General features: G+C 46.4%; 1 protein-coding gene across 2 annotated transcripts in view; it reads right to left on the reverse strand.

The window, feature by feature from the left end:
• Nucleotides 1-9,415: 9,415 nt before the first annotated feature.
• rbck1 (RanBP-type and C3HC4-type zinc finger containing 1) overlaps nt 9,416-24,331 on the reverse strand; it is a 60,145-nt gene continuing 45,229 nt past the window's right edge. For both annotated transcript variants that reach the window (XM_072515237.1, XM_072515238.1), the window contains exons 9-13: nt 23,226-23,337; nt 19,295-19,474; nt 16,977-17,075; nt 13,526-13,669; nt 9,416-11,441 (exon numbers count right to left, since the gene is read on the reverse strand). In XM_072515237.1, the coding sequence (XP_072371338.1) occupies nt 11,361-11,441; nt 13,526-13,669; nt 16,977-17,075; nt 19,295-19,474; nt 23,226-23,337 (616 nt within the window). In that variant the 3' untranslated portion in view covers nt 9,416-11,360. The remainder of the gene's footprint in view (nt 11,442-13,525; nt 13,670-16,976; nt 17,076-19,294; nt 19,475-23,225; nt 23,338-24,331) is intronic.

The raw sequence follows: 24,331 nt of genomic DNA on the forward strand, positions 1-24,331 counted from the left end.
CCAGAGCCTCTGAACCAGAATTTGAATGGTAATTGAGACGTGCCAACATAAGCAAGAAAGAACCGTGGTTAGCAGAGGATTTGGTGCCAGCTTTTGAAATCGCTTTATAGAATATAAGAGTTGTGAAAAACACTGCAGGTTATTTTTACTCCAGACACTTCATTTAAATGTAGTGTATCTTTATTTTTAATAAATATTTCCGTTCAACAGAGTGTAGTGCAATTTCAAAACTCACTGATTGGAGCCTGGCATTGAGTTAATTACTTGCTGTGACGCATTGAGATTGTTGACCATTTTCGGCAGGGATTTGAATGAGTTGCGCTGAAGTTTTGTTCTTATAAATTGCGTTCACAAATGTTTTGAATCCCCCCAAGACTTGTGCTGGAGCCACTCGGACGGAAAGTTCAATAGACTCAGAAAAATAACTTTTGTTAGTGAGCTCCACTGAGACATAATGAGCACCATTAGGAACAGACTCAATTATCTGGAATAAATGGAGAGCAGTTGTAGAGCAGTCTCTGTCACCCAATATTATGTGGGAAAAGCGGCAATGTGCTGCATTGGTGCCTCTCTGCTGGCTAACCCTCAGTAAAGGAAATAATCAGAAACAACATGATTAAACTTCCTGACCTGGGAATCTTTGAAAACTGTGCAGAGAGCGATGCATGTACTAAGTTCAAAGCCAGCCAGTAACTCAGGGAGGCGGCAAATCTTATAATGGAAGCTGGCCACGGTTGAAGTAGCTGGCCAGGTTTCAGTACAATTGTGGCAAAATTTATTAATTAGAAAGGAAAGTCGTCAGGCTGGGAATTGCTTCAAATGTTCCCTTTCCACAAACGTGCATACAGTGTAAAAACACACAATAAGAGTTTCTATGGATATATGAATAGGAAGTGGGCAGCTAAGGTAAACGTGGGGCCTTTACTGAATGAGGCTGGTGAATCAATAACAGCAAATAAAGAAATGGCAGACATGCTAAATACATTTTTTGCATCAGTCTCCACCATGAAAGCCATTGCAAATATCCCTAACATAAAAGATGGGCTGATTTCAAATAACATAGTAGAACTTACAAAAATCCCAATCACAAGGGATAGAGTATAAGAGAAACTCCAGGAGCTGAAGGTGGAAAAGTCGCCAGGACCCAATGAACTGCATGCTAGCGTTAATGGGAGTTGCTGCAAAGATAGTGGACGTATTGGTTGAAACTTTTCGTAACGCACTAAATTTCAGGAGGGTATCAGAAGATTGGAAAACAGCCGATGTGACTCCCTTGTTCAAAAAGAGTGAAAGGCAGGGAACTATAGGCCAGTTAGTTTAACATCTAGATCCACTGCAATTTGCATACCGCCGCAGCTGGTCGCAAGCAGACGCCATGTCCCTGGCCCTACACATCCCTGGAGCATCTTGACAATAAGGACTCCCTCATCAGACTCCTATTCATTGCCTACAGCTCCGCCTTCAACACCACCATAATCCCAGCCAAGCTCATATAAAAGTTCCAAAATCTGGGACTTGGCTCCTCACTCTGCAACTGGATCCTCGACTTTCTGACCCACAGACCACAATCAGTAAGAATAAACAACACCTCCTCCACGATAGTCCTCAATACCGAGGCTCCGCAAGGCTGCATACTTAGCCCCTGACTATACTCCCTATATACACATGACCGCGTGGCAGAATTTGGCTCCAATTCCGTCTACAAGTTTGCTGGTGACACAACCATAGTGGGTCGGATCTCGAACAACAACGAGTCAGAATACAGGAGGGAGATAGTGAACCTAGTGGAGTGCTGAAACGAGTGGTGTACCTCGATGCCAGCAAAACTAAAGAGCAGGTCATTGACTTCAGAAAGCAAAGTACTGTACACACCCCTGTCTGCATTAATGGTGGAGATGGTCAACAGCTTCAAATTCCTAGGTATGCACATCACCAAAAATCAGTCCTGGTCCACCCACATCGACGCTGCGACCAAGAAAGCACAACAGCACCTATACTTCCCAAGGAAATTTGGCATGTCCACATTGACTTTTACCAACTTTTACAAGTGCACCATAGAAAGCATCCTATCTGGCTGCATCACAACCTGGTATGGCAACTGATCGGCCCAAGACTGCAAGAAACTTCAGAGAGTCGTGAATACTGCCCAGTCCATCACATGAACCCGCCTCCCAACCATTGACTCTGTCTACACCTCCTGCTGCCTTGGGAAAGCAGGCAGCATAATCAAAGATCCCTCCCACCCAGCTTACTCACTCTTCCAACTTCTTCCATCGGGCAGGAGATACAAAAGTCTGATAACATGCACAAACATTCAAAAACAGTTTCTTCCCCGCTGTTACCAGACTCCTAAACGACCCTCTTATGGACTGATCTGATTAATACTACACTCCTGTATGCTGGTGTCTTATGTATTTATATTTTGTAACTTGTGTTGTCCTATTCCGTATTTTCTGTTCATGTACTAAATAATCTGTTTGAGCTGCATGCAGAAAAATACTTTTCACTGTACCTCGGTACATGTGACAATAAGCAAATCAAAATCTATTGTTGGCAAGATGCTGGAGTCAATAGTCAAAATGGAAATCGCTAATTATTTAGGAAAGCTGAATATAATCAAACCTAGTCAACATGGTTTTATGAAAGGTAAATCATGTTTGACAAATGTGCTCTAATTCTTTGAGGATGGATAATGGAGAGTAGATAGAGGGAAACCTGTAGATGTAGTTTATTTATATTTCCAAAAAGACATTTGATAAGGTGCCGCATATGAGGCTGGTGCATAAAATAAAAGCCCATGGAATTGGAGGAAGTGTGTTGGCATGCATTGAAAACTGACTGTCACATAGAAAGCCGAGAATTGGAATAAATGGGTCCTTTTCAGAGTGGAAAGATGTCACTAGTGGAGTACCACAGGTATCAGTACTTGGCCCGCAATTGTTTACTATTTACATCGGCATTAGAGCAGAAGTAGGCAATTCAGCCCTTCAAGCCTGCTCCGTCATTCAATCAGAGCATGGCTGATCTCTTCCTGGTCTCAAATCCACCTCCCTACCCTCCATATCCCTTTACCCTGTTTTTTAAATCAGAAAATTCTGAAAATACCGTGTTTTTTCAAATGTTGGCCTTGGGGGCATTGTACAACAGACGGATCCAGGAAGCAAATTTATGGCCGAATCCAAATCTCCCCAGGATCTCAAGTAGATAGCCCATTCCACCCTATCAAATGCCTTTTCTGCATCTTGTAGATAGTCCCATTCCACCCTATCAAATGCCTTTTCTGCATCTAAAGACACTATGACTTCACGTTCCGGAACATTGGAAGGGGAGAGGGCAAGTTTAAGAGGCATTGAACATTGGTCAACAACAGCCGGCTCTTCACAAAGCCTGTCTGATCCTCCGATATAGCTGGGGGACAAGGCTCTCCAGCCAGCAGCTTAAATGTTCGTGTTCAGGAGTGAAATGGGTCAGTTTGACCCACATTCTACTGAGTCCTTGACTGCCTTCAGGAGCAAAGAAATTGAGGCTTGAACGGTGGTTGGGGGTAGTGAACCACTGGACAGCGAGTCGGTAAACATGTCCATTAATAAAGGTATAAGCCGCTCTGAGAACCTTTTATAAAACTCGTCTGGGAAGCTGCCATGATCTGGGGCTTTGCCAGGTTGCAGCCACCCAATGCTCTTCAGTACTTCCCCCAGGCATAAGGAAGAATCCAATTCCCGTCTCCTGCCTTCCTCGATGGTCGGGATATGTAGACCCGTCTAAAAAACCCATCATACCTGATGGGTGAGATTCTCCGATATTGAGGCCAGGTGTGAATGCCGTAACGCAACGGCGCGAACAGGGCCCGGGCACGACCTATTCTGGCCCCAGCGCTGGAGCGGTTCACGCCACTCCAGCCTCCTTACGCGGCGCCCCGCGCATGCGCAGTTGGGGCAGCTCAATCCTGCGCATGCGCAGTTGGGACGCGCCACCCTCCACATGCGTGGGGAACTTCTTACGCGTGCCGGCCTTGGGGTCAGTGTTCAGGGGCTGGCCGCGCGGCCTGCCGATCAGTGGGCCCCAATTGCGGGCCAGACCCCATCGGAGGCCCCCCCCCGGTGAAGGAGCCCCCTCAGGCTGCTCCCCCCAGCGTTCCCGCCGGCAACGACCAAGGGGTGAACGGCGCCGACGGGACTCAATTTTCTCGCCGCCCGCTCGGCCAATCCGGGCCGGAGAATCGCCGCTGGCCATTTGCGGCGATTCTCCGAGCGGCCCGGCGCAATTCTCGCGGCGCTGGTTTCTGGGGGTGGGGGGGGGGTGAGAGAATCGCATGCGCGTGGCGCGGCGCCCCGGCGATTCTCCCACCCGGCGTGCGGGGGAGGAGAATACCGCCCAATGTGTCTGGGAGAGGCTCTGAATCATATAGTTCACAGTAATATGAACTGAAAGCCATATTAACCTGGAGAAGGACGAAACATGATTACCCTCCTTGTTCCGATCATGGATCTCTCGAAAGGCACTTTGCCACTTCAGCTTATGAGCCAGAAGGCCTTCTCCCCATGTTCGTAGTAGGTGCCCCTAGAAGGCCGTAACTGACACCATAAGACATATAAGCAGAATTAGGCCACTCGGCCCATCAAGTCTGCTCCGCCATTCAATCATGGCTGATATTTTGCTTATCCCCATTCTCCTGCCTTCTCCCCATACAGCTTTACCACACACATCCTTACCAGTAGACATCAGTTCAATTGGAGCTGTCGTTTTTACCTGTGCAGCGGTAGCTCCGGCGTTGGGGCAAGTGAACAATGGGTCAACTTTCAAAATACAGTCCACCATCCTCTGTCGCTTCAATCGCTCCATTTTCATGGTGTGAGTTTTATCTGAGATAATTCCCCCCGCCCCCCCTCATGATGGCCTTGAGTGCCTCCCAGAGTGTCAAAGGAGAGATTCACTCCGACTTGTTGAGCTTGATAAAGGCCGCAATGGCAACAGATAAACGCTCACAGAATTTGTCACCAGGCATCAATGTGGAGTCCAGTCTCCAAGGTGGGCGTTGGGAAGGGCCAAAATCAAAGCATAAATCAACAGAATGAGACGTGGTTCGAGATGACAACCGCCGAATATTCGGCTGTCGCCACTGGAGGGAGTTGACAATTAAATCGATTCGGGAATGAGCACGGCAGATGTGAAAAAAAAAGAAAATTCTTTATCATTTGGATGCAGAAAACATCATGGATCTATCCCATCAATCCGTTCTGTAAATGAGGTCAGTGCCCTAGCCATCCCAGATGGGAATCTGAGAATTTGCTATGGAACGATCCAATTTAGGGTCCATGACACAGTTCAGGCCGCCTCCCTGGATCATCCGGCATGAATCCAGGCCAGGGAGGGAATTAACCAGTGAGTTTGTAAAGTTCGGGTCATCCCAGCTGGGGACATAGATGTTTACTAGGATTACTGGAGTGTTTGCCAATGAGCCACAGACAACAATATAGCGACAATTGGGTCATCTATAACCCGAGAGGAGGAGAATTTGTTTCTTTTATGAATTAAAATTTCCGTGCCTCTGGTTCCACTGTTAAAATTTGAGTGAAAGACCTGCCCCATCTTTACAAAGCCTTGTCTGGCCCTTTACACAGATGGGTTTTCTGTAAAAACACAAGATCAATGTTTAGATTCTTAAGATAGGCAAAAGTCCTAGCCCGCTTCACTTTCAGACCCTGAACATTCCAGGTTCCTGAGCAAAGTGGAAATCCCCCATTATCCCTTCACCAGAGTCAGCTGTATCCACAGGAATATCAAGCAAGGGATCTCGGAAAGATACACTGAGGAGACTCTCCCAAGCCACAACCGAGCCAAGTCATACAACCTGATAAACAAGGATTGGTAGACACCTTCAGACAACCAACATTAATACCCTCCCCACCACCCCCCGCTTCCTTCCCCATTCCAACAACGCTCCTCAACAATGTTAACAAACAATATCTTATCCCTAAGCCTCTACTTAACAAGACCCTGCTAAAAGTACAGTCTAAGCTCATATTGACAAACTGCGAAAAGTTGCAGTAAACCCTCTCTTACCACTTCTGTCAGCTAAACCTCATCATTATGTCTCAATTCAATGATATAAAGAAAAAACACTTGCAAATTAAATAATAATAATCTTTATTGTTACAAGTAGGCTTATATTTAACACTGCAATGAAGTTACTGTGAAAATCCCCTAGTTGCCACATTCCGGCACCCGTTCAGGTACACGGAGAATTCAGAATGTCCAGATTACCTAACAGCACTTTCGGGACTTGTGGGAGGAAACCGGAGCACCCGGAGGAAACCCACGCAGTCACGGGGAGAACGTGCAGACTCCGCACAGACAGTGACCCAAGCCGGGATTCGAACCTGGGACCCTGGCGCTGTGAAGCAACAGTGCTAACCACGGTGCTACCGGGTCACTCATTTGCAACACAATAGAAAACACATCAAACTCAATAACAATTGCAAACCCCAACCTCACTAGAAACATGCAATATAAAACGCCTGTATCCCGGTATACTTAATAGAACAAACAAGAACATGTATTAAACAGAATTGGAGTTCAGATTTTGAATAAAGGAGTTTGCTTCTGGAGAATCAAAAAACGATCCTTCTCCCCAACGGTAACATGGAGGCGGGCTGGGTAGATCATGCCAAACCTATCTCCTTTTTGATATAGGATGGACTTCACCCCGTTAATGGCAGCTCTTTTCTTTGCCAGGTTCGCAGTCACATCCTGATAAGTTCAGATGGAGTGGCCCTCCCACTTTACCCCCCAGTGCACCCTGGCCCAGCAGAGGACCTGCTCTTTTTAAAGTTTTGAAACTGGATGCCGACCGCACATGTTGATTCTCCAACTCGAGGTTTCAGCCGCAGAGAGCAAGAAGCCCGGTCTAACTTATGAGAGGACTCAAACACACCCTCACCCACCATTTTATAGAGCATACTTGTAAAGTAATCAGGAGAGGTGCGGCCCTCTACCCCTCCGCTAATTCCACGATGCGGACATTTTGTCTTTGTGATCGGTTCTTGAGGACTTATTTTAGCCTTCAGATTTTATTGGTCTCAATTACTGAGGCCAGATTGGTTTCCACGGACATAATCTGATCACTATGATCCAACAGGCTTCAATGTTTATATTCTCGTTTTAAATTCATGTGGGTCAGAGCTTCGTCGAATGATTTGAGGGTTAGATAGGGTGGACAGTGAGAGCCTTCTCCCGCGGATGGAAATGGCTAGCACGAGGGGACATAGCCTTAAACTGAGGGGTAATAGATATAGGACAGAGGTCAGAGGTAGGTTCTTTACGCAGAGAGTAGTGAGGCCGTGGAATGCCCTACCTGCTACAGTAGTGAACTCACCAACATTGAGGGCATTTAAAAGTTTATTGGATAAACATATGGATGATAATGGTATAGTGTAGGTTAGATGGCTTTTGCTTCGGTGCAACATCGTGGGCCAAAGGGCCTGTACTGCGCTGTATTGTTCTATGTTCTATGATTCTGCTGTCAGACTTTGGCGATGTTTTTCTAGTCCCATCGCCACTATATGGCCAATGTGGTCGGCCGTCAGCAGTGTGGTTGGTAGGGGAGGAGAGACCGCCCCCCGCCATCTTACTTTGTACCGAGTCCTGGAATTCCTCGGAGTCTGATGACTGATTATGGCCCGCATCTTTCCTGCCTTTCTCCCTTGTTGGCATCTTTACAAGGAATGTGTCTTCCTGTGCAGAGTTGTTGAGTATTGAAGCTGTTTCAACTGTCCGTTGTGCTTTGAAAAAGATGTTTGATTTGATTTGATTTGTCACATGTACCGAAGTACAGTGAAAAGTATTTTTCTGCGGCCGAGGGAACGTACACAGTACGTACACAGTAGACAAAAAGCATAATCAACAGGGAACATTGACAAATGGTACATCGACAGTGCAGAGCAAGGGGCCAAACAAAGCAAATACATGAGCAATTTTTATAGAGAGCCGCCACGTGCGCGCTACCTCTCTACATACGTCACGGAACTAACCTCATATTTTGTTCCTTTGTTTATGTATCCAAGTGACCCTTGAGGATACTGATTTTCAGAGTTCAAAATCCTTGACCAAGGTTTAGCCGCAATCTCGTGCTGTGGTAATTGTTCCTCACCTGGAGGACTCTGACGAGCCAAACAGTTATCACACTTTGTATTGTTTAAGCTCAGTTGAGATCCCCTGGAACAATTAAGAGGTTGCCGCAGACTCTCCATATACAACCTTCTTGGCCGATGTGTGTTAATGAGGTTCTGATATTAATTCCTTAGGCAATGTGGCTGATGCCATGAGTTGTTGTCCTTTGAAGATAAAATCTCAAAAGTCAAGACAAGTTTCAAAGCACTCAAGTGGAAGGCACGGTGGCATAGTGGTTAGCACTGCTGCCTCACAGCTACAGGGATCCGGGTTCAATTCCGGCCTTGGGTGACTGTGTGGAGTTTGGACATTCTCCCCATGTCTGCGTGGGTTTCCTCCGAATGTTCCGGTTTCCTCCCACAATCCAAAGATGTGCAGTTTAGGTGGGGTATCGGGGATAAGGCGGGGGAGTGGGCCTCTACTTGATCCTACGCCTTTACTGAATTATTCAAGCAATCGCTTCTGGACTAGATCATTTGCTGTTATATGATTCAGTTATCAGCATGAATCTCCAACTGGAAGAGGTTCATGATGATCCATTTCTTTCAATTTATGAATAAAATCTCAGGCATTAACCTCTGGCGAACATGCTCTGCTCAATGCACCTCCTCAGACCATCTTTTCCACTTATAAGATACGTGTAGACATAATTTGAAACCACTTGGGGGTGCTGTTTATGGCTTGAGAACCAGCAGAAACACCCTCCCACAATCTACCCACCCTTTGAGACCCGTGCGTTATCCTGCCTATCCTTCTAAGGATGAAGAACTTTGAGGGCCACTCTTATGCAGCCCTGTGAGTGAAAGAGTTAACTCTGCCACCTCCCTACAGGTGACATAGTGGTACCCACACCCTGAGGAGTCTGTTCGGTATGCCTTCACTCGCATTCCAGGAAACATTGGAAGTTGAATTTTGCTGCCTCGTCCTCTACCTTGGTGTAATGCTTGGCTGATTTCCAGTGTCAAAAAAAAATATTGATAAGAGCATGCAGTGAAGTGACGCGAGAGAAAGGTCAGAGCCAATCAGTGTTCCTGTTTTACCTTCTTTGTTTCCCAGTGTTTTGCTAAATAGTGCAGGCTGAACAGGGGCCGCACAGAAGTTTCTTTTTATTTTAGCTGCATTAGGGGTCTTACACCAGCGCTTGTACCAAGAGATATGCAAATTGACCCAGACACTTCCATATATATCACACTGTAACCCAGTGATGAACTAAAGGTACAAACATTTCAAGAAAACTTTGGTCCTTTATTTCAAATTATTTATTTATATTATATATACACATCATCCATTCTTCATATCTATCTTAGATCTAGGATTTTCATCTGAAGGTCACATTACAGTATAGAATATTCAAAACAAGGCCCTTCCCAGAAAGTAATCCGTTATAAATGTAAAATTCCTTAACAATGTTCCACTTGCTTCGTAGTGACAATCTTGGGAACAAAAGTGCTTCGAGTAGCAGGACCCGTCTAAGTTTTACAGGGTGAAATCTCACCGGGACTCACCCATTTGACTTAGCCAGAGGAGTCGCGGATACCGATGAGAAACGGCAATTGTACGATTTTTGTGGTTTCCCTGCTTCTTCTCTTGGCCTTGCAGTGCCCAGAGCGGAGTTCCACTGCTACAAAGATCAGGATTGTATATAACCAGAATGTACTTTTAAAATTAAAGTGTTGTGTTCAGGTATCAGCATCAAGTCCTCCCTCCCTTGTGGGGGATTGTATGTCTTATTGTAGGGAAAACTGGCGGATCCTAAAGCATACCTGAACTCTGTTCATGGAAGATTTTGCTTATTTTCTCATTTTGGGTGAGTTAAAACACTGGTCTTTTCTCACTGTTTTTTTTATCATGCCCTGCACAAGTGTCTAACTTTCATTATTAACCCGTCCTTGTGATCGAAGTGAGAGTAAAAGTTACAAACACGTGTTGTAAACTCAGACGTGATGAAGAATACCTCCCAATCATTCCACTTGAAACATTTGAGGGCGGCATGGTGGCACAGTGGTTAGCACTGCTGCCTCACAGTGCCAGGGACCCGGGTTCAATTCCGACCTCGGGTGACTATCTGTGGAGTTTGCATGTTCTCCCCATGTCTGCGTGGGTTTCCTCCCACAATCCTAAAATGAGCACGTTAGGTGGATTGGCCACGCTCAATTTCCCATAAGTGTCCAAAGGTTGGATGGGGTTACAGGTGCCGCTGTCAATTGGGTGTTCTGTTGCTGGTGTTTGCATCCTCCGCAACCGAGGGCCCATTGCCTGGGGGGGGGGGGGAGCGGAAAGATCCTGCCCACGCAGTACAAAAGCAAGGAAATGAAGATGAACCTTTGTAAATGCAAGTTCAGCCACAACAGGAATACTTTGTCCGTTTCTGGGCACCATACGTCTGGATGGATGTGAAGGCCTTGGAGAGGGCGCTGACAAGATTTACAAGAATGGTTGCAGGGATGAGGGACTTTGGTGACATGGAGAGATTGGAGTAGCTGGGGCCATTCTCCTTGGAGGAGGTTGAGAGAAGATTTGGTGATCTGGACAGGCAGGGATGAACCATTCCTATTGCCAGAAGGCTGACAAACCAGAGGACACCGACTTGGGGTGATTGGTAAACAAAAAAGGACGGTGGGATGAGGAAAACCTTTAAGCAGCGAGTGGTGACCGATATGGAGTGCACAGCCTTAGATTGTGGTGGAGGTAGGTTCAGTCATGTCTTTCAGCTAATTATCTGAAATGAAAAATCTTTGCAGGGCTGTGGGGCCAAGGACAAAGGGGTGGGTCCAGCTGAGCTGTCCTCGCAGCGGTCTAGCATGTCACAATGGGTCGAATGGCCTCTTATGCTGTAACCATGATTCAAACTCTGCTCCCAGAGGGCACAGTCTGACTCTCCCTCCACAGAACCAGCAATTCCCTCTGGGCTTTTTTTGCTGGAATTGTGGCGGGAATCCCATTTACAGGTATAAAGAAGGCAGGACCAGATCGGAGCACCCACCCCACCTTGGGGCAAGAGAAAGTGGTTTTTCCCACAGCATTGGAATTCAATCCTTTTGAACCAGTCACACATTTTCTTGAGTCCCAACTTTGAGAGAGGACATCATTTAGTTTGCCAGGCAGTGGAGATGTACACATCAGAAAGTGTCCCAATTACATCGCTGTGGTCTTCAATGGTCATGTCCAATTCTAATTGGATGCGAGTATCCTCAGTGACAATTCTGACATTTGGGGTGGCATGGTCTACCATTAACACGGCAGCGACATCCTCCACTTGTGTCACCTGCACCCTGAAAAGGTAAATTGGAAAGTCAGAGACACAGATAAAACAAATAACCACGCTTACGGGGTAGGGGTGTAGTGCCAATGTAATCCAGAGGCCCAGGCTAATGCTCTGGGGACACATGTTCAATTCCCATCACGACAGCTGGGGGGGGGAATTTAAATTAAATTTATAAATCTGGAAATAAAGCGAGTCTCAGTAGCGGTAAACATGAAAACCATCATCGGATGTTGTAAAAAGTCACCTGGTTCACCGTTGCACCAGTAACTGATGCCCTCAAAGGAAGGGAAATCTTCCTTCCTGACCTGGTCTGGCCTACATTTGACTCCAGACCCACAGCAATTCTTAATGGCCCTCTGAATCGGCCCTAGCAAGCCATTCAGTTCAAGGGCTGCAAATGCTGGCCTTGTCCCACATCTCATGGAAGAATAAATAAATATTTTGGTTCCATTATTTTACCTGCAGTAAAATGTACATTACTGAGCAGGATTGGATAATGTACAGTGGGAGGAGGCTTCTAGACAGTGGGAGATCTCAACTTATTTGCTTCAAAGGCCGCATCCTCCAGCCTATCTGGTGAAATATCTGGGAAATCCGCTAACGCAATGAATATTTTTTTTTTGTGTAAAATTTAGTTGCACATTTAAAGATATATGTTTATTATTTTTTACAAAAGCAAAATACTGCAGTTTCTGGGATTTGGAAATAAAAGCAGAGAGTGCGTGAAATATGTACGGTCTGGTGGCATCTGAGAGAGAGAAAGGGGAGTTAATATTCCAGGGGCGGGATTCTCCACTCCCGCGCCGAAATGCCCACGCCGTCGTGAACGCCGTCGAGGTTCACGACGGCGCGAAACGGCCCCGATCCCGAACGATTCAGGCCCTGACAATGGGCTAGGATCAGGGCCGCGGCATCTACACGCGCCAGGCCTTGTCGCCGCGTAAAGGCGGCGCCGCATAGATGACGCGGCCGGCGCCGCATAACTGACGTCACCCGCGCATGCGTGGTTGCCGTCCTCTCTAAGTCCGCCCCGCAAGAAGGTGGCAGACGGATCTTGCGTGGCCGCGGAAGGAAGGAGGTCCTCCTTCAGAGAGGACGGCCCGATGATCGGTGGGCACCGATCGCGGGCCACCCCACATTTGAGGTACCCCCCGGTGCAGGATTCCCCCCTCGCCCCCCCCCCCCCCCCCCAGTGTTCCCGCGCTGTTCCCGACGGCAGCGACCAGGTGTGGACGGCGCCGGGGGGAACCCGCCGTTTTGGCCTGGCCGCTCGGCCCATCCGGGCCTGAGAATAGCGGGGGTGCCGGTGAATTGCCATTTTGGGTGTCTCCGGCGATTCTCCGGCCCGGGGAACTCGACCGGGCCGTTCACGCCGCTTGGGAGAATCGCGGGAGGGCGTCGGACCGGCGTCCCGGGAAATTTTGGTGGCCCAGGCGATTCTCCCAACCGGCGCGGGAGTGGAGAATCTCGCCCCCTGTCTTTGACTTTTCATGAGGGAAGTCTGATGAAAGGTCATACACGTGAAGTGTTGATAACACTGTCAGCTGTTTTATTAACTCAGGCTGAATGAAACCTTTGCAGGAGACAATCAAACTGGATCCTAATTGTCAGCCATTCCCAACCCACCTCCCCTCCCAGACCATGTGGTCCATGCACCCTCTCTGTCTTCTCTCTTGATAAGTGTGTGATTATTTGTGAATCCTCCGTGATTCTGAAACATACAAAGCAGAAGAGTGACTCGGGTTTGAATCCTGGCCGAGACTAAACTACCCGCTCTGAGATCGGGTGGCAGTAGCAATGTGAATGTTGCTGCAAAAAGAAACATGCAGCTGAAGCTTTTATTCCTGTACTCATCAGGACAAACACAAGAATACTGAATTTCAAACAATCACAACAATTTACACTACAGGAAATGAGGGTGCTGATTGGTTGGCAAGTTGATTCTTATCAAGGGATTGCCATGGAGCGAGCAGGATGGAACTATAAGCTCCCCAAGCTCCTAGTGCACAGAATGATCATTGGCATAGTACAGTTATGTTGAATGTTTCTGAGCTGTGATTTCGATGCAATTCTCAGTAAAAACATCATTACCAGAGGTCCCCAGCGAGCCCCCTTTGTCACCCAGCAAATCTCAGTTTTACACATCGTGCAACGGAGCCAATCGCAGCCACTCTTTTTCTGCACCACAATCTTGCATTGAGGGCACTTCATGGCCTCCCCGCTGTGCAGCAGTGCCTGTAAGGATAGGAATCACATAATGAGGGTCGAATCATAAAAGCACAAATGTCATGTGTACCATATACCATGGGATTTTGATAAGAAGGTTCTTTTTTCATTGGGTGCTAACTGAATCGTGCCGAGCTAAAAAGAATCATAGATCAGAATCTTGGAGTGAGATGGAGGCCATTCGGCCTGCCACATCCGTGCCAGTTCCCTGCAAGAGCAACTCGCGTAGTCCCAGTCCCCACCTTTTACCCATTCATGTTTGGTCCCAGTTGGAACAAGGTTACTTTAAGAGTCTGATCACATGACATATTGATGACACCATCGTCCGCTTGCGTGGGCAAACGGGCAGTCTATCCAAACAGCCTGTAGAGTAAATACATTACCTTTTTAAAAAAAAAATTTAAGTGCCCAATTCTTTTTTTTCCCCAATTAAAGGGCAATTTAGCGTGGCCAATTCACCTACCCTCCACATCCTTTTGGGTTGTGGGGGTGACACCCACGCCCACACGGGGAGAATGTGCAAACTCCACACGGACAGTGACCCAGGGCCGGGATCAAAGCCAGGTCCTCGACGCTGTGAGGCAGCAGCACTAACCTCTACGCCACCGTGCCAGCCCCGAGTAAACACCTGTCCAAGAAAGCTCTTGTTGTTTGTACCCTTGTGGTCTCCAAGCCTATCCTTTAAAAAATACCACCCCACCCTGCAAATTCTTTTCTCTTCAGATCATAATCATTCTCTTCTGAAGGCCTCACCTGAATTTTCCTCTAAAGCATATAGCCAGTGGAGCCTAACTACTTTCCTCATATCACCATTGCTTCCATGCCAATTATTTTGAACCTGTGTCCTCTCGTTCTCGATCCTTTCGCCAATGGGAACGGTTTCCCCCGACAGGCTCTGTCCAGACCCCTCGTGATATGACCACCTCTATCCAATCTGCTCTCAAACTTCGCTTCTTCTCTCTGTGGAGAACAACTCCAACTCTTTTCTTAAATAAATTTAGAGTACCCAATTATTTTTTTCCAATTAAGGGGCAATTTAGCGTGTTCAATCCACCTAGCCTGCACATCTTTGGGTTGTGGGGGCGAAACCCACGCAAACACGGGGAGAATGTGCAAACTCCACACAGACAGTGACCCAGGGCCGGGATGGAACCCGGGACCTCGGCGCCGTGAGGCAGCAATACTAACCACTGCGCCACCGTGCTGCCTAACAACTCCAACTCTGATCTCCAGCTCCAATCTATCCAATTCACCCATCCCTGGAATCGTTCTCGTGAATCTTTGCCCACTCCAATGCCTCCACCCCCTTGCTAAAGTGCAGCACCCGGACCTGGAAACGATACTCACAGTTGCAATTGGACCAATCTTACATGAACGTTTACCATAATTTCTTGCTGTTGTTCTCTGTGGGCGGGATTCTCCAGCCTCATCCGAGGCGGGACCCTTTGTGAGCGAGATTGGAAAATCTGGCATTCCAGCCAAAACACCATTCACTCTCAACGGCACCAGAAAATCCCAGGCGGGAACAGATCGGAGGATTTTGCCCTATTTCTTTATTTATAAATGTCAGGATCCCGCATGCCTTATTAACTACTTTCTCAACCCACCCTGCCACCTTCAACAGGTCTGTTTGTGCACCCCCATTTTAGAATTTGAAAGGATGATACATACTAATTCAGGAAAGTAGTTGAATCATAACGTCTACGTAAACAGGAGTGTTTATTTTTGGAAAGGTTTTAATGCCGGCTCTGGGAAATGGAACCCATCCCTATTTTGGTCATCAAGTATTCCTGGCACAACTATAACACTTTCTATTCATATGGAGCCTGTTTAGCTCAGTGGGCTGGTTCGTGATGCAGAACAAGGCCAGCAGCGAGGGTTCAATTCCCGTACCAGCTGAGAATTCTGAATTCTCCCTCTGTGTACCCGAACAGATGCCAGAATGTGGCGACTAGGGGCTTTTGACAGTGACTTCATTGCAGTGTTAATGTAAGCCTACTTGTGACAATAAAGCTTATTTATTTACATTGTATAATCTCACATCAAAGCAAATGTGACAGCAAGTTGCACAAGGGGAATGTTGGGGCAGGTAACCCAGAGATTGGTCAAAGAGGGAAGTTTAAGTAGCATCTTAAATGGGGAGACAGAGGTCAAGGGAGGGAATGCCAGAGTCTAAAATTCAGACAGCCAGCGGCGGTGGTACAATTAAAGTCAAGGATATGAAAGAAGCCAGAATCGGACGTGCACGGATATCTAGGATGGTTTACTTGGATCCTGAAGAGCATCTTTCATAAGACCAGTGTGACATTTCAGGTTCCTTTACTACCTATTTTGTGATCAAGATTGCCACGGGGTGGGCAGATCTCATTCTGCAGGCCCAGGTGAATAGATCAGAGGAGAGGCGTAAATCCCAGGGGATAGGCCAGATTCAAATCCAGACACCAAAGTTTGTCACTGGAATTTTCGGTAAATCCGTTGGTATTTTTCAGTGACATTCAGAGGTGAAAGCCTCTCTGTAAACGTTGGTTACTTGCCAGAAATTGGCAACAAGTAAACGGAGAAGGGGCTGGATTCTCCGGTCCCCCAGCCGCATGTTTCTCGGTAGCACGCCATTCGCTAGCGGCAGGATTCTCCCGGCTGGTCAATGGGATTTCCCAGTGACCCCACCCCACGCCGCTGGGAAACCCACGGTCGAGGGTGCGCTTCCGGCAGGGAGAGACAATCCCACCAGCCGGAGAATTCCGGCCAAGGTCCGATCTGTCAAACAATATGGTCCTCGGCCATTAGAGACTGAACATTTTAATGTTTAACATCAGTTAAATGTAATGGTCGTGTGAAGCGGCAAGCCCGCACAGTGGTTAGCACCGTTGCTTCACAGCGGCAGGTTCCCAGGTTTGATTCCCGGCTTGGGTCACCGTCTGTGCTGGGTCCGCACATTCTCTCGTGTCTGTGTGGATTTCCTCCGGGGGCTCCGGTTTCCTCCCACAAGTCTCGAAAAACGTGCTGTTAGGTAATTTGGACATTCTGAATTCTCCCTCAGTGTACCCAAACAGGCACCGGAGTGTGCGAACCAGGGGATTTTCACAGTAACTTCATTGCAGTGTTAATGTAAGCCTCCTTGAGTCAATAAAGATTATTATTATTATAAAGCACATCTGACTATGTGAAAGGTTCACGTACATGTTTTTTACCTCTTGAGCGAGCTGATAATTTTTCACTTCTTGTCCATCTCTTCCCCCATCCCAGCCATGAGCCCCCCCCAAAAAAGCTAATTTAAGATAACTTTTCATCATAAATAAATACAGAAGTGCTTCACCGTGAGCATGTCAGCAGTCTGTTTTGCAGATTTGTTATTTTCAGCTTGAATTTTCAGGTCGTCCTGGTACTGCTTGCAGTCCATTCCTTCGTGTATAGCCTGTGTTGAGGAGCAGAAAGATTATTTCCTTTTTCAGTGAGTCAGCCATGACTCCCACCTCGGAGTCACTCAGGCTCTGGATTCACGTCCCATTCCAGGGCTTGAGCACAAAAATAAACAGGTCGCAAATGTCAGTGCAGTACTGAGGGAGTGCTGCACTGTTAGGGGTACCATTTTTCAGATAAAACGATAAACCGAGGCCCAATCTGCCTGTTTAGGTGAATGTTAAAGATCCCATGGCATAATTTTGAAGGTTAAGGTTATTAGCCCTCGTGTTCTGATCAGAGTTCCACATTCAACATCACCAAAGTAGATGATCTGATTATTATTACATTGCTGTGTGGGAGAGCTTGCTGTGAGCAAATTGGCTGCTGGGTTCCCTCCTTTACAACACGAATGCACGATGGCGCCAGGATTTTGTTCCTTTTAAGTGCCGGACAGTACGGTGAGAAAAGTTGGAGGTGCGGCCGGCAAGCTGCACACTGCTTTCCTCGCCCGGTCCAAGTCTTAGAAGATAAAATAGACAATTCTGCACATGGTGTTCAGAACAGCGCAGAGGGCAGCATTCACTTTCTGCTGAGTCAGAACGATGCATGTTCAATCCCACTCCAGATGTTTAAGCACAAGATTTAATGCCACAGGGATCTGTGCAGGGGCCACAATTATTTAGAATACAAATTAATGTCTCGGACGAGGGAAGTGAATGCACTATTGCCAAGTTTGCGGATGACACAAAAATAGGTGGGAAGGCAAGTGGTGAGGATGACACAAAGAGTCTACAGAGGGATATAGACCAGTTAAGTGAGTGGGCGAAACTTGGCAGATGGAATATAATGTAGGAAGATGTGAAGTTATGAACTTTGGTAGGAAGAATAAAGGAGCTGAATATTATTTAAATGGAGAAAGACTGCAGAAAGCTGCAGCGCAGAGGGGTTTGGTGTCCTCGTGCATAAATCACAAAAAAGCTCACATGCAAGTTCAGCAGGTAATTGGGAAAGCAAGCGGGATGTTGGCCTTTATTTCAAAGGGAATGGAATATAAATATAAGGAAGTATTGCTAAAACTATACAAAGCACTAGTTAGACCACACCTGGAATACTGTGAACAGTTTTGGTCCCCTTATCAAAGGAAAGGTTCATGGCATTGGATACAGTGCAGAGAAGGTTCACTAGGTTGATCCCGGATCTGGAGTGATTTTCCATTGAGGAGAAGTTGAGTAGATTGTGTCTGCACTCATTGGAGTTTAGAAGAATGAGAGGTGACCTTATTGAGACAGATGTTCTCAGGAGTTTTGATAGGGTGGATGCTGAGAGGTTGTTTCCTCTTTTGTTTAAATGTATTTTATTACAAATCTGTATCAAAGCAGGTTACAGCAAATAAATACCCCGGGAAACATACTTCCCAACAATGAATGAGCTGTCTTATTAGTTCCATTCTCCTGGTCGTTCCCTACCACCATCCAAACATTGCCTCTTGAAAGCTATTAATGAATCTGTTTCTGCCAGTGTAAAGGCACATTGAGGCAGCACAGCGGCACGATGGTTAGCACTGCTGCCTCACAGCGCCAGAGACCCGGGTTCAATTACGGTCTTGAGTGACTGTGTGGAGTTTGCACTTTCCTCCGGGTGCTCCGGTTTCCTCCCACAGTCCAAAGGTGTGCAGGTTAGGTGAGGTTACGGGTTACAGGGATAGGGTGGGTGAGTGGGCATGGGTGGGGTGCTCTTTCGGAAGGTCGGTGGGCAGAATGGCCTCCTTCTGCACTGTAAGGATTCTATGGATTCCAGATCATCATAACTTGGTGAAGTAAAAAGAAAATCTCATCACGCCTCTGTTTTAAGAATCCTGTATATGTTCCCTAAATTACTTTAGATGAACTAACTCAGGCAGATTAAGGACTTTCCTAGTTCATATGCTCAGCTAGCCACCTTCTGTCTTTCCACAGTAGCAGAGTATCCATTTATTGATCTCTTCAGGAATGTTCCATTAGATTGTGGTTAATCTCCATTTACCTGCCTTTGCACCAAGTCTCCTTGATATCCTTCGCTGAATAAAGATTTCAATCTTGTAAATTTCTATTGCTCCACCTTCCACTGGCTCCACTGGAGAGAGACTCCCAGATTTCCGTTGCCCCCTGTGCCAACCTACAACCTGTTACCACCCAGATATATGCCCAGCTCTTTTTTTTTTTTTGAAGGTCCATCAGCCCAAGTCCGACTTACCTTGCACACCAGACAGTTGTCCTTGTTACAGATGGGACAGTGAAACTCATTGACGTCATCCTCATAGATGCACCAGCCCTTGCAGTCGGCGGTCTGACAGTGATAGCTGTTCGCACTGCGATTCTCAGCAATCGCTAAACTTCTGTCCAAGTACAAACGATATTCTTCCTCTGTCAGGAGCTGTGAGGTAAAACAGAATAATAATTGTGTGGCCGATGATGTTGAAATCAATGGAAAAACTGAAAGATTAAAAAAAATAATTCCATAGTATTTACTCCACACCAACAGTTTTTATTCCCCCACACGACTCTCCTCCCTCCCATCTTTATCTCACCCTATCAGCACATCCTTAAATTCATTACTTATCTAACTTCCCTTAAAGGCATCCATTCTAAACGCCTGTGGTAGTGAGTTCCATACTCCCACCACTCTCGGAGTAAAAAGGTTTCTCTTAAATATCCCATTGGATTTATTAGAATCCATAGAATCCCGACAGTGCAGAAGGCCATTCAGCCCATCATGTCTGCACTGACCCTCTGAAACAGCACCAAACCGAGGCCCACTGTTGCTCTCTTTGGTGTTGCCTCTTAATTTGGCTCTGTTTAATTACGTTTGCTCAAGAGTCGCCAGGTATCGTTCGACACCGCCACAAGGTTCAGGACCGAATACTGATCAATGACTCGATACACCAGTTAGTAAGTTCAAAAGCAATGCTCATTTATTTACACAGTCAAATCTACTCATGCATAAAGCTCTACAACCTAAACGATCACTATTACTAAAGCCTATACTTAGCTTCGGGTGCCCACTCAGTCAGAGGAACAATGGCCATTGCTCGGTTCTGAGGCTGATGGGTTGAGCTGTTTACAGGATAGCAACTAGGAGCGTCTATCTCGTAGCGTGCGTTGACTTGGAACTTACTTGGTCTGGCGTAGCTGCTAGGCTGGTCTCTCTTCGCTGAGAGCCAAGGCCAAAGAAGAAAGATTCTCTCTTGGGGAATACTTTTTATACCCGAAAGGGCTTTGTGCGCTTTTGGGCGGGCCTTGAACTTGGCCTCAATTAATTGGGCATTTCCCAATCATTCTTATCGATCTTCCTCCAATAGAGGGGTGGGTTCCCTGGTTGCTGGGCGTGTCCTAGGTGGACGTTGGTTTGCTTTGTTTGAGTCTCCTCTGGCGCCGGGGTGTCTGCCTTAACATTGTTTATCTAAATGTTTCCCTTTTGTCCCCGGAGATGGCTCATTAGTATGTAGATGGCGTACCAATTTCTGTCCTGTCTGAGAGCCAAGGCTCTAATCAACAGACAGAGCTTGCACCTGCTTGTTTCTTAGTATTGTCCAATTTTCCCTGCATTCTTTGCAAGTGTCCATTTTGTAATCGGGACGTGGCCATCCCAGATGGCTACACCACTCCCCCGTAACCCCACCTAACCTGCACACCTTTGGACACTAAGGGTCAAATTTAGCGTGGCCAATCCACTTAACCTGCACATCTTTGGACTGTGGAGGGAAACCCATGCAGGCAGGGGGAGAACGTGCAAACTCCAGACAGACAATCACCCAAGGCCGGAATCGAACACGAGTTCCTGGCGCTGTGAGTCAGCAGTGCCAGCCTGCACCGTCCTTAACTGACTTAGATTTATAACCCTTAATTTTGGAAACAACTTGTACACAACAGCGTATAAAATAAAGGTGGAAATTTTTATTATTAATTCCGGATTGATAAACTGACTGAACAAAATAAATTATCGAACAAACCCCCTTGGTTGGCACTGTTGCTTCACCCGGGTTCGATTCCCGGCTTGGGTCACTATCTGTGCGGAGTCTGCATATTCTCCCCATGTCTGCGTGGGTTTCCTCCGGGTGCTCCGGTTTCCTCCCACAAGTCCGCAAAGACATGCTTGTTAGGTGAGTTGGACATTCTGAATTCTAGGGGACTAGGGGATTTTCACAGTAACTTCATTGCAGTGTTAATGTAAGCCTACCTGTGACACGAATAAAGATTATTATTATTGATCTTGAACTGCAGGGTTTAAGAATGCTTCAAGCAACTTGGGCAATTGTTCTGCACTGAAGACGCTATATGAATGCAAGTCGTTGTTGAATAGAGGGGGAATAAAAAGAGAAAGAAAGTCATGTAAGATGAGAAAACCTTGACTCAGCTTGGAATACCGCAATGCTAACCTATTGTCAGTGGAGGAATGGGAAAATAAATGAATGTATGAACAAATTAGGGTGACCATTTTAAAATGTCCCACTGTAAAGGATTACACAGCAGGGTTGGCAGAAGCCTAGATGCAGGTTCTTCACCTGCCAATCTTGATATAGAAGGAAATAATGAGGCTGATCTGATGGTATCACATCTCACCTCTGGAGTACTCGGCATTTTCTAGAAATGTAACTATTCTTAGAATCTGAACCTTTGTGAAAGGTGCTCAACTTGTATCATGTCTGGGCCCAGGAACATAGCAACAGCAAAAGGCAGTTAGCCCCCTGAACCTGCTCAGCTGTTTAATGCGACCATGGCTGGTCAGCAACCTCGCACCATATATCCGCCTCTGTTCCTGTAATCGCCTCGTATCTATGGTTAACCACAATCTATCAATCCAAATTTTAAAATTACGATTGATCTCGCATCAATTGCCGTTTGTGGAAGCGAGCTCTAAACTTCTATCGCTCTTGTGTGAAAAAGGTTTTCCTATCTCACTCCGGAAAGCTCCGGCTCTGATATTTTCCCCTCTTTTGACCAGCCGCCACTCCTCTTAAGGCTGGATTGTCATTGAGTCAGGACAACCTCCGGAGACCTTTAAAAATGACAGGTGTGATCTGGATGTGGAAGCCATATATCACATCCCATTTTTGCCAGCAGGGCCTGGATAGGGCCTGATCTCAGCAAGGCCATTTGAAATTAATGCTGAGTTCAAACATTCCCCGTTTTCACAGTTACAAGGACCTTAAATGCTTGTGAAAAGATCTGTTTAAATGTCATGATCTGAGGACTTATAAATCCCCGGCCCTTTAAACATGAAAAAAATATTGAAACTTTCAGAGATAAAGAAAATAAAACATCCTTTGATTGACAGGCCATCTGGTGTGCGATAAAAACAAAATATTTTTATTTGTTGTTAAATGGTTCTTAAACCAGAGGGTGAAGTGTGAAACCAGCTGAAACATGAGGCGTCAAATTCAGGAAATGAAAGAGAACTGGCAGCAAAGAATGAAAGTTTGAAGAAGTGAAGACTGAAATTGGATTTTAATTCTAAAGATGAATGAACGGAAAGACCCTAATTTTGGCTACATTTGGGGTGGGTGAGGAGAGAATGAACACCCTTTCCCCCACAAATACTCCCAGCCTGAGGCTGTGGCCATTTTTGTTCCTGGCAGAACTGGTGGGCGGGACTGGGAAAATGGGCGGAAAACTGATAACGCCAAAGGGCGCAAAGGGAATTTTAGCGGGTGAGTGGAGGGGGTCCGGGATAATCACAGCCAGAGAAGAGGGAGGGTAGGCCTGGGGTGGCGGAGGGGGGGGGGGGGTAGGAGGCCCAGGTTTCCTTGCTGCTACAGAAAAAGCTTTCCAGGACCACGAGGAACCTTAAAGAAATTTTAAACATACTCTTCTGGCTCGATGCTAATAGTCGTCACAGGTGCTTTTTGATGGCAGAAGTTGAAACGATGTGCGTGTCCCTCAGAGCTCATGGAGATGTTCCTTCAGCATCTAAATGCAACCACCCGGCTCCCTTGAACGACACGGCCTTCCTGTGGCTGATCTCTGATATTTGAGGATGGTTGGTGGCAGGGCCCTGCCCACTACCTTAATCACACCCCCAGCCCGCGACACCATTCGCATTTCCCCCTTAGTAAACTTGCAATGCATTAGATTTTTCCCAGTTCTGAAGCAAAGCGTGCCGAGTTTGGGTGATGAAGAAAACTCACGTATTTTGTCTCACGTTCAAGAATTTTGCTTTGGCACGAATAGTTTTCATCCATGAATGGACAGGTCACATCAGCTTCAGTGCTGCTGAGGATTGTGCGCTTCAGGCAGTCTCTGTGAACATTAATATTTATTTAAACATTTGGAAAGTTGAGCCCCTCAATTTCCCATTCACTCCATTTGAAGCCTCATTCCCTCCCTTCCTCCATATTATTAACCCTGGCTTCTGGATCACTAGTCCAGACTAGTCCAGTAACATAACCATTACGTGAACGACCCAATCCTTAACAGGACAAATTGACAAGGTGGTTAAAAAAAGCATATGTATTACTCGGAATGGAATAGAAAAGTAAGGAGCTACGTTGGTGTAGTGCTAATGACACCAGACTAATTAGTCATAGGCACCTGCCAAACACGGCTTCAAAACTCACCATAGCACTCTATTAATAAATCTGGAATTATAATTAAGCTAGTCCATGGTGACCAAGACAACTATCATTGATTGTCGCAAGAAACCTAGCTGGTTCACTAATGTCCTTTAGGGAAGGAAATCTGCCATCTTTACCCGGTCTGGCCTACCTGTGACTCCAGACTCACAGCAATGTGGTTGACTCATACTTGTCCTGTGGAATGGCCACACAGTTCAAGTGTAATTAGAATTAGGCAAAGAATGGCCAAAGCTCATGAAGAAATAAAAAGATCATGCTAGCAATCACAAGTTAAGCCTCAGCTGGATGTATGGTGGACAATTCTGGGCATCACACGTCAGGAAAGATGTGGGAAAGGGTACAGAAGAGTTTTATCAGAATGTGACCAGAGGCGAGGTAGTGAGAGGTAGTGCATTCTGGGAGGGCAAAGAAAGCAAGGAAATCCACAATAAACAGGAGGATATTGAGAAAGGTAGAGGCAGTGTGAGTGCATGTCCACAGGTCCTTGAAGGTGGCAGTACAGGTGGATAGAAGGATAAGAAAGCATATGAAATACTTTCCTTTATTGGACGGGGTATTGAATAAAAAAGCAGAGATGTAATGATGGAGCCGTCTAAAACACTGGTTAGATCACAGCTGGTGTTGTGTGTACAGTTCTGGTCACCACATTATGGGAAAGA

This window comes from Scyliorhinus torazame, chromosome 8, assembly GCF_047496885.1.
Source record: "Scyliorhinus torazame isolate Kashiwa2021f chromosome 8, sScyTor2.1, whole genome shotgun sequence".
In the NCBI taxonomy this organism is placed as follows: domain Eukaryota; kingdom Metazoa; phylum Chordata; class Chondrichthyes; order Carcharhiniformes; family Scyliorhinidae; genus Scyliorhinus; species Scyliorhinus torazame.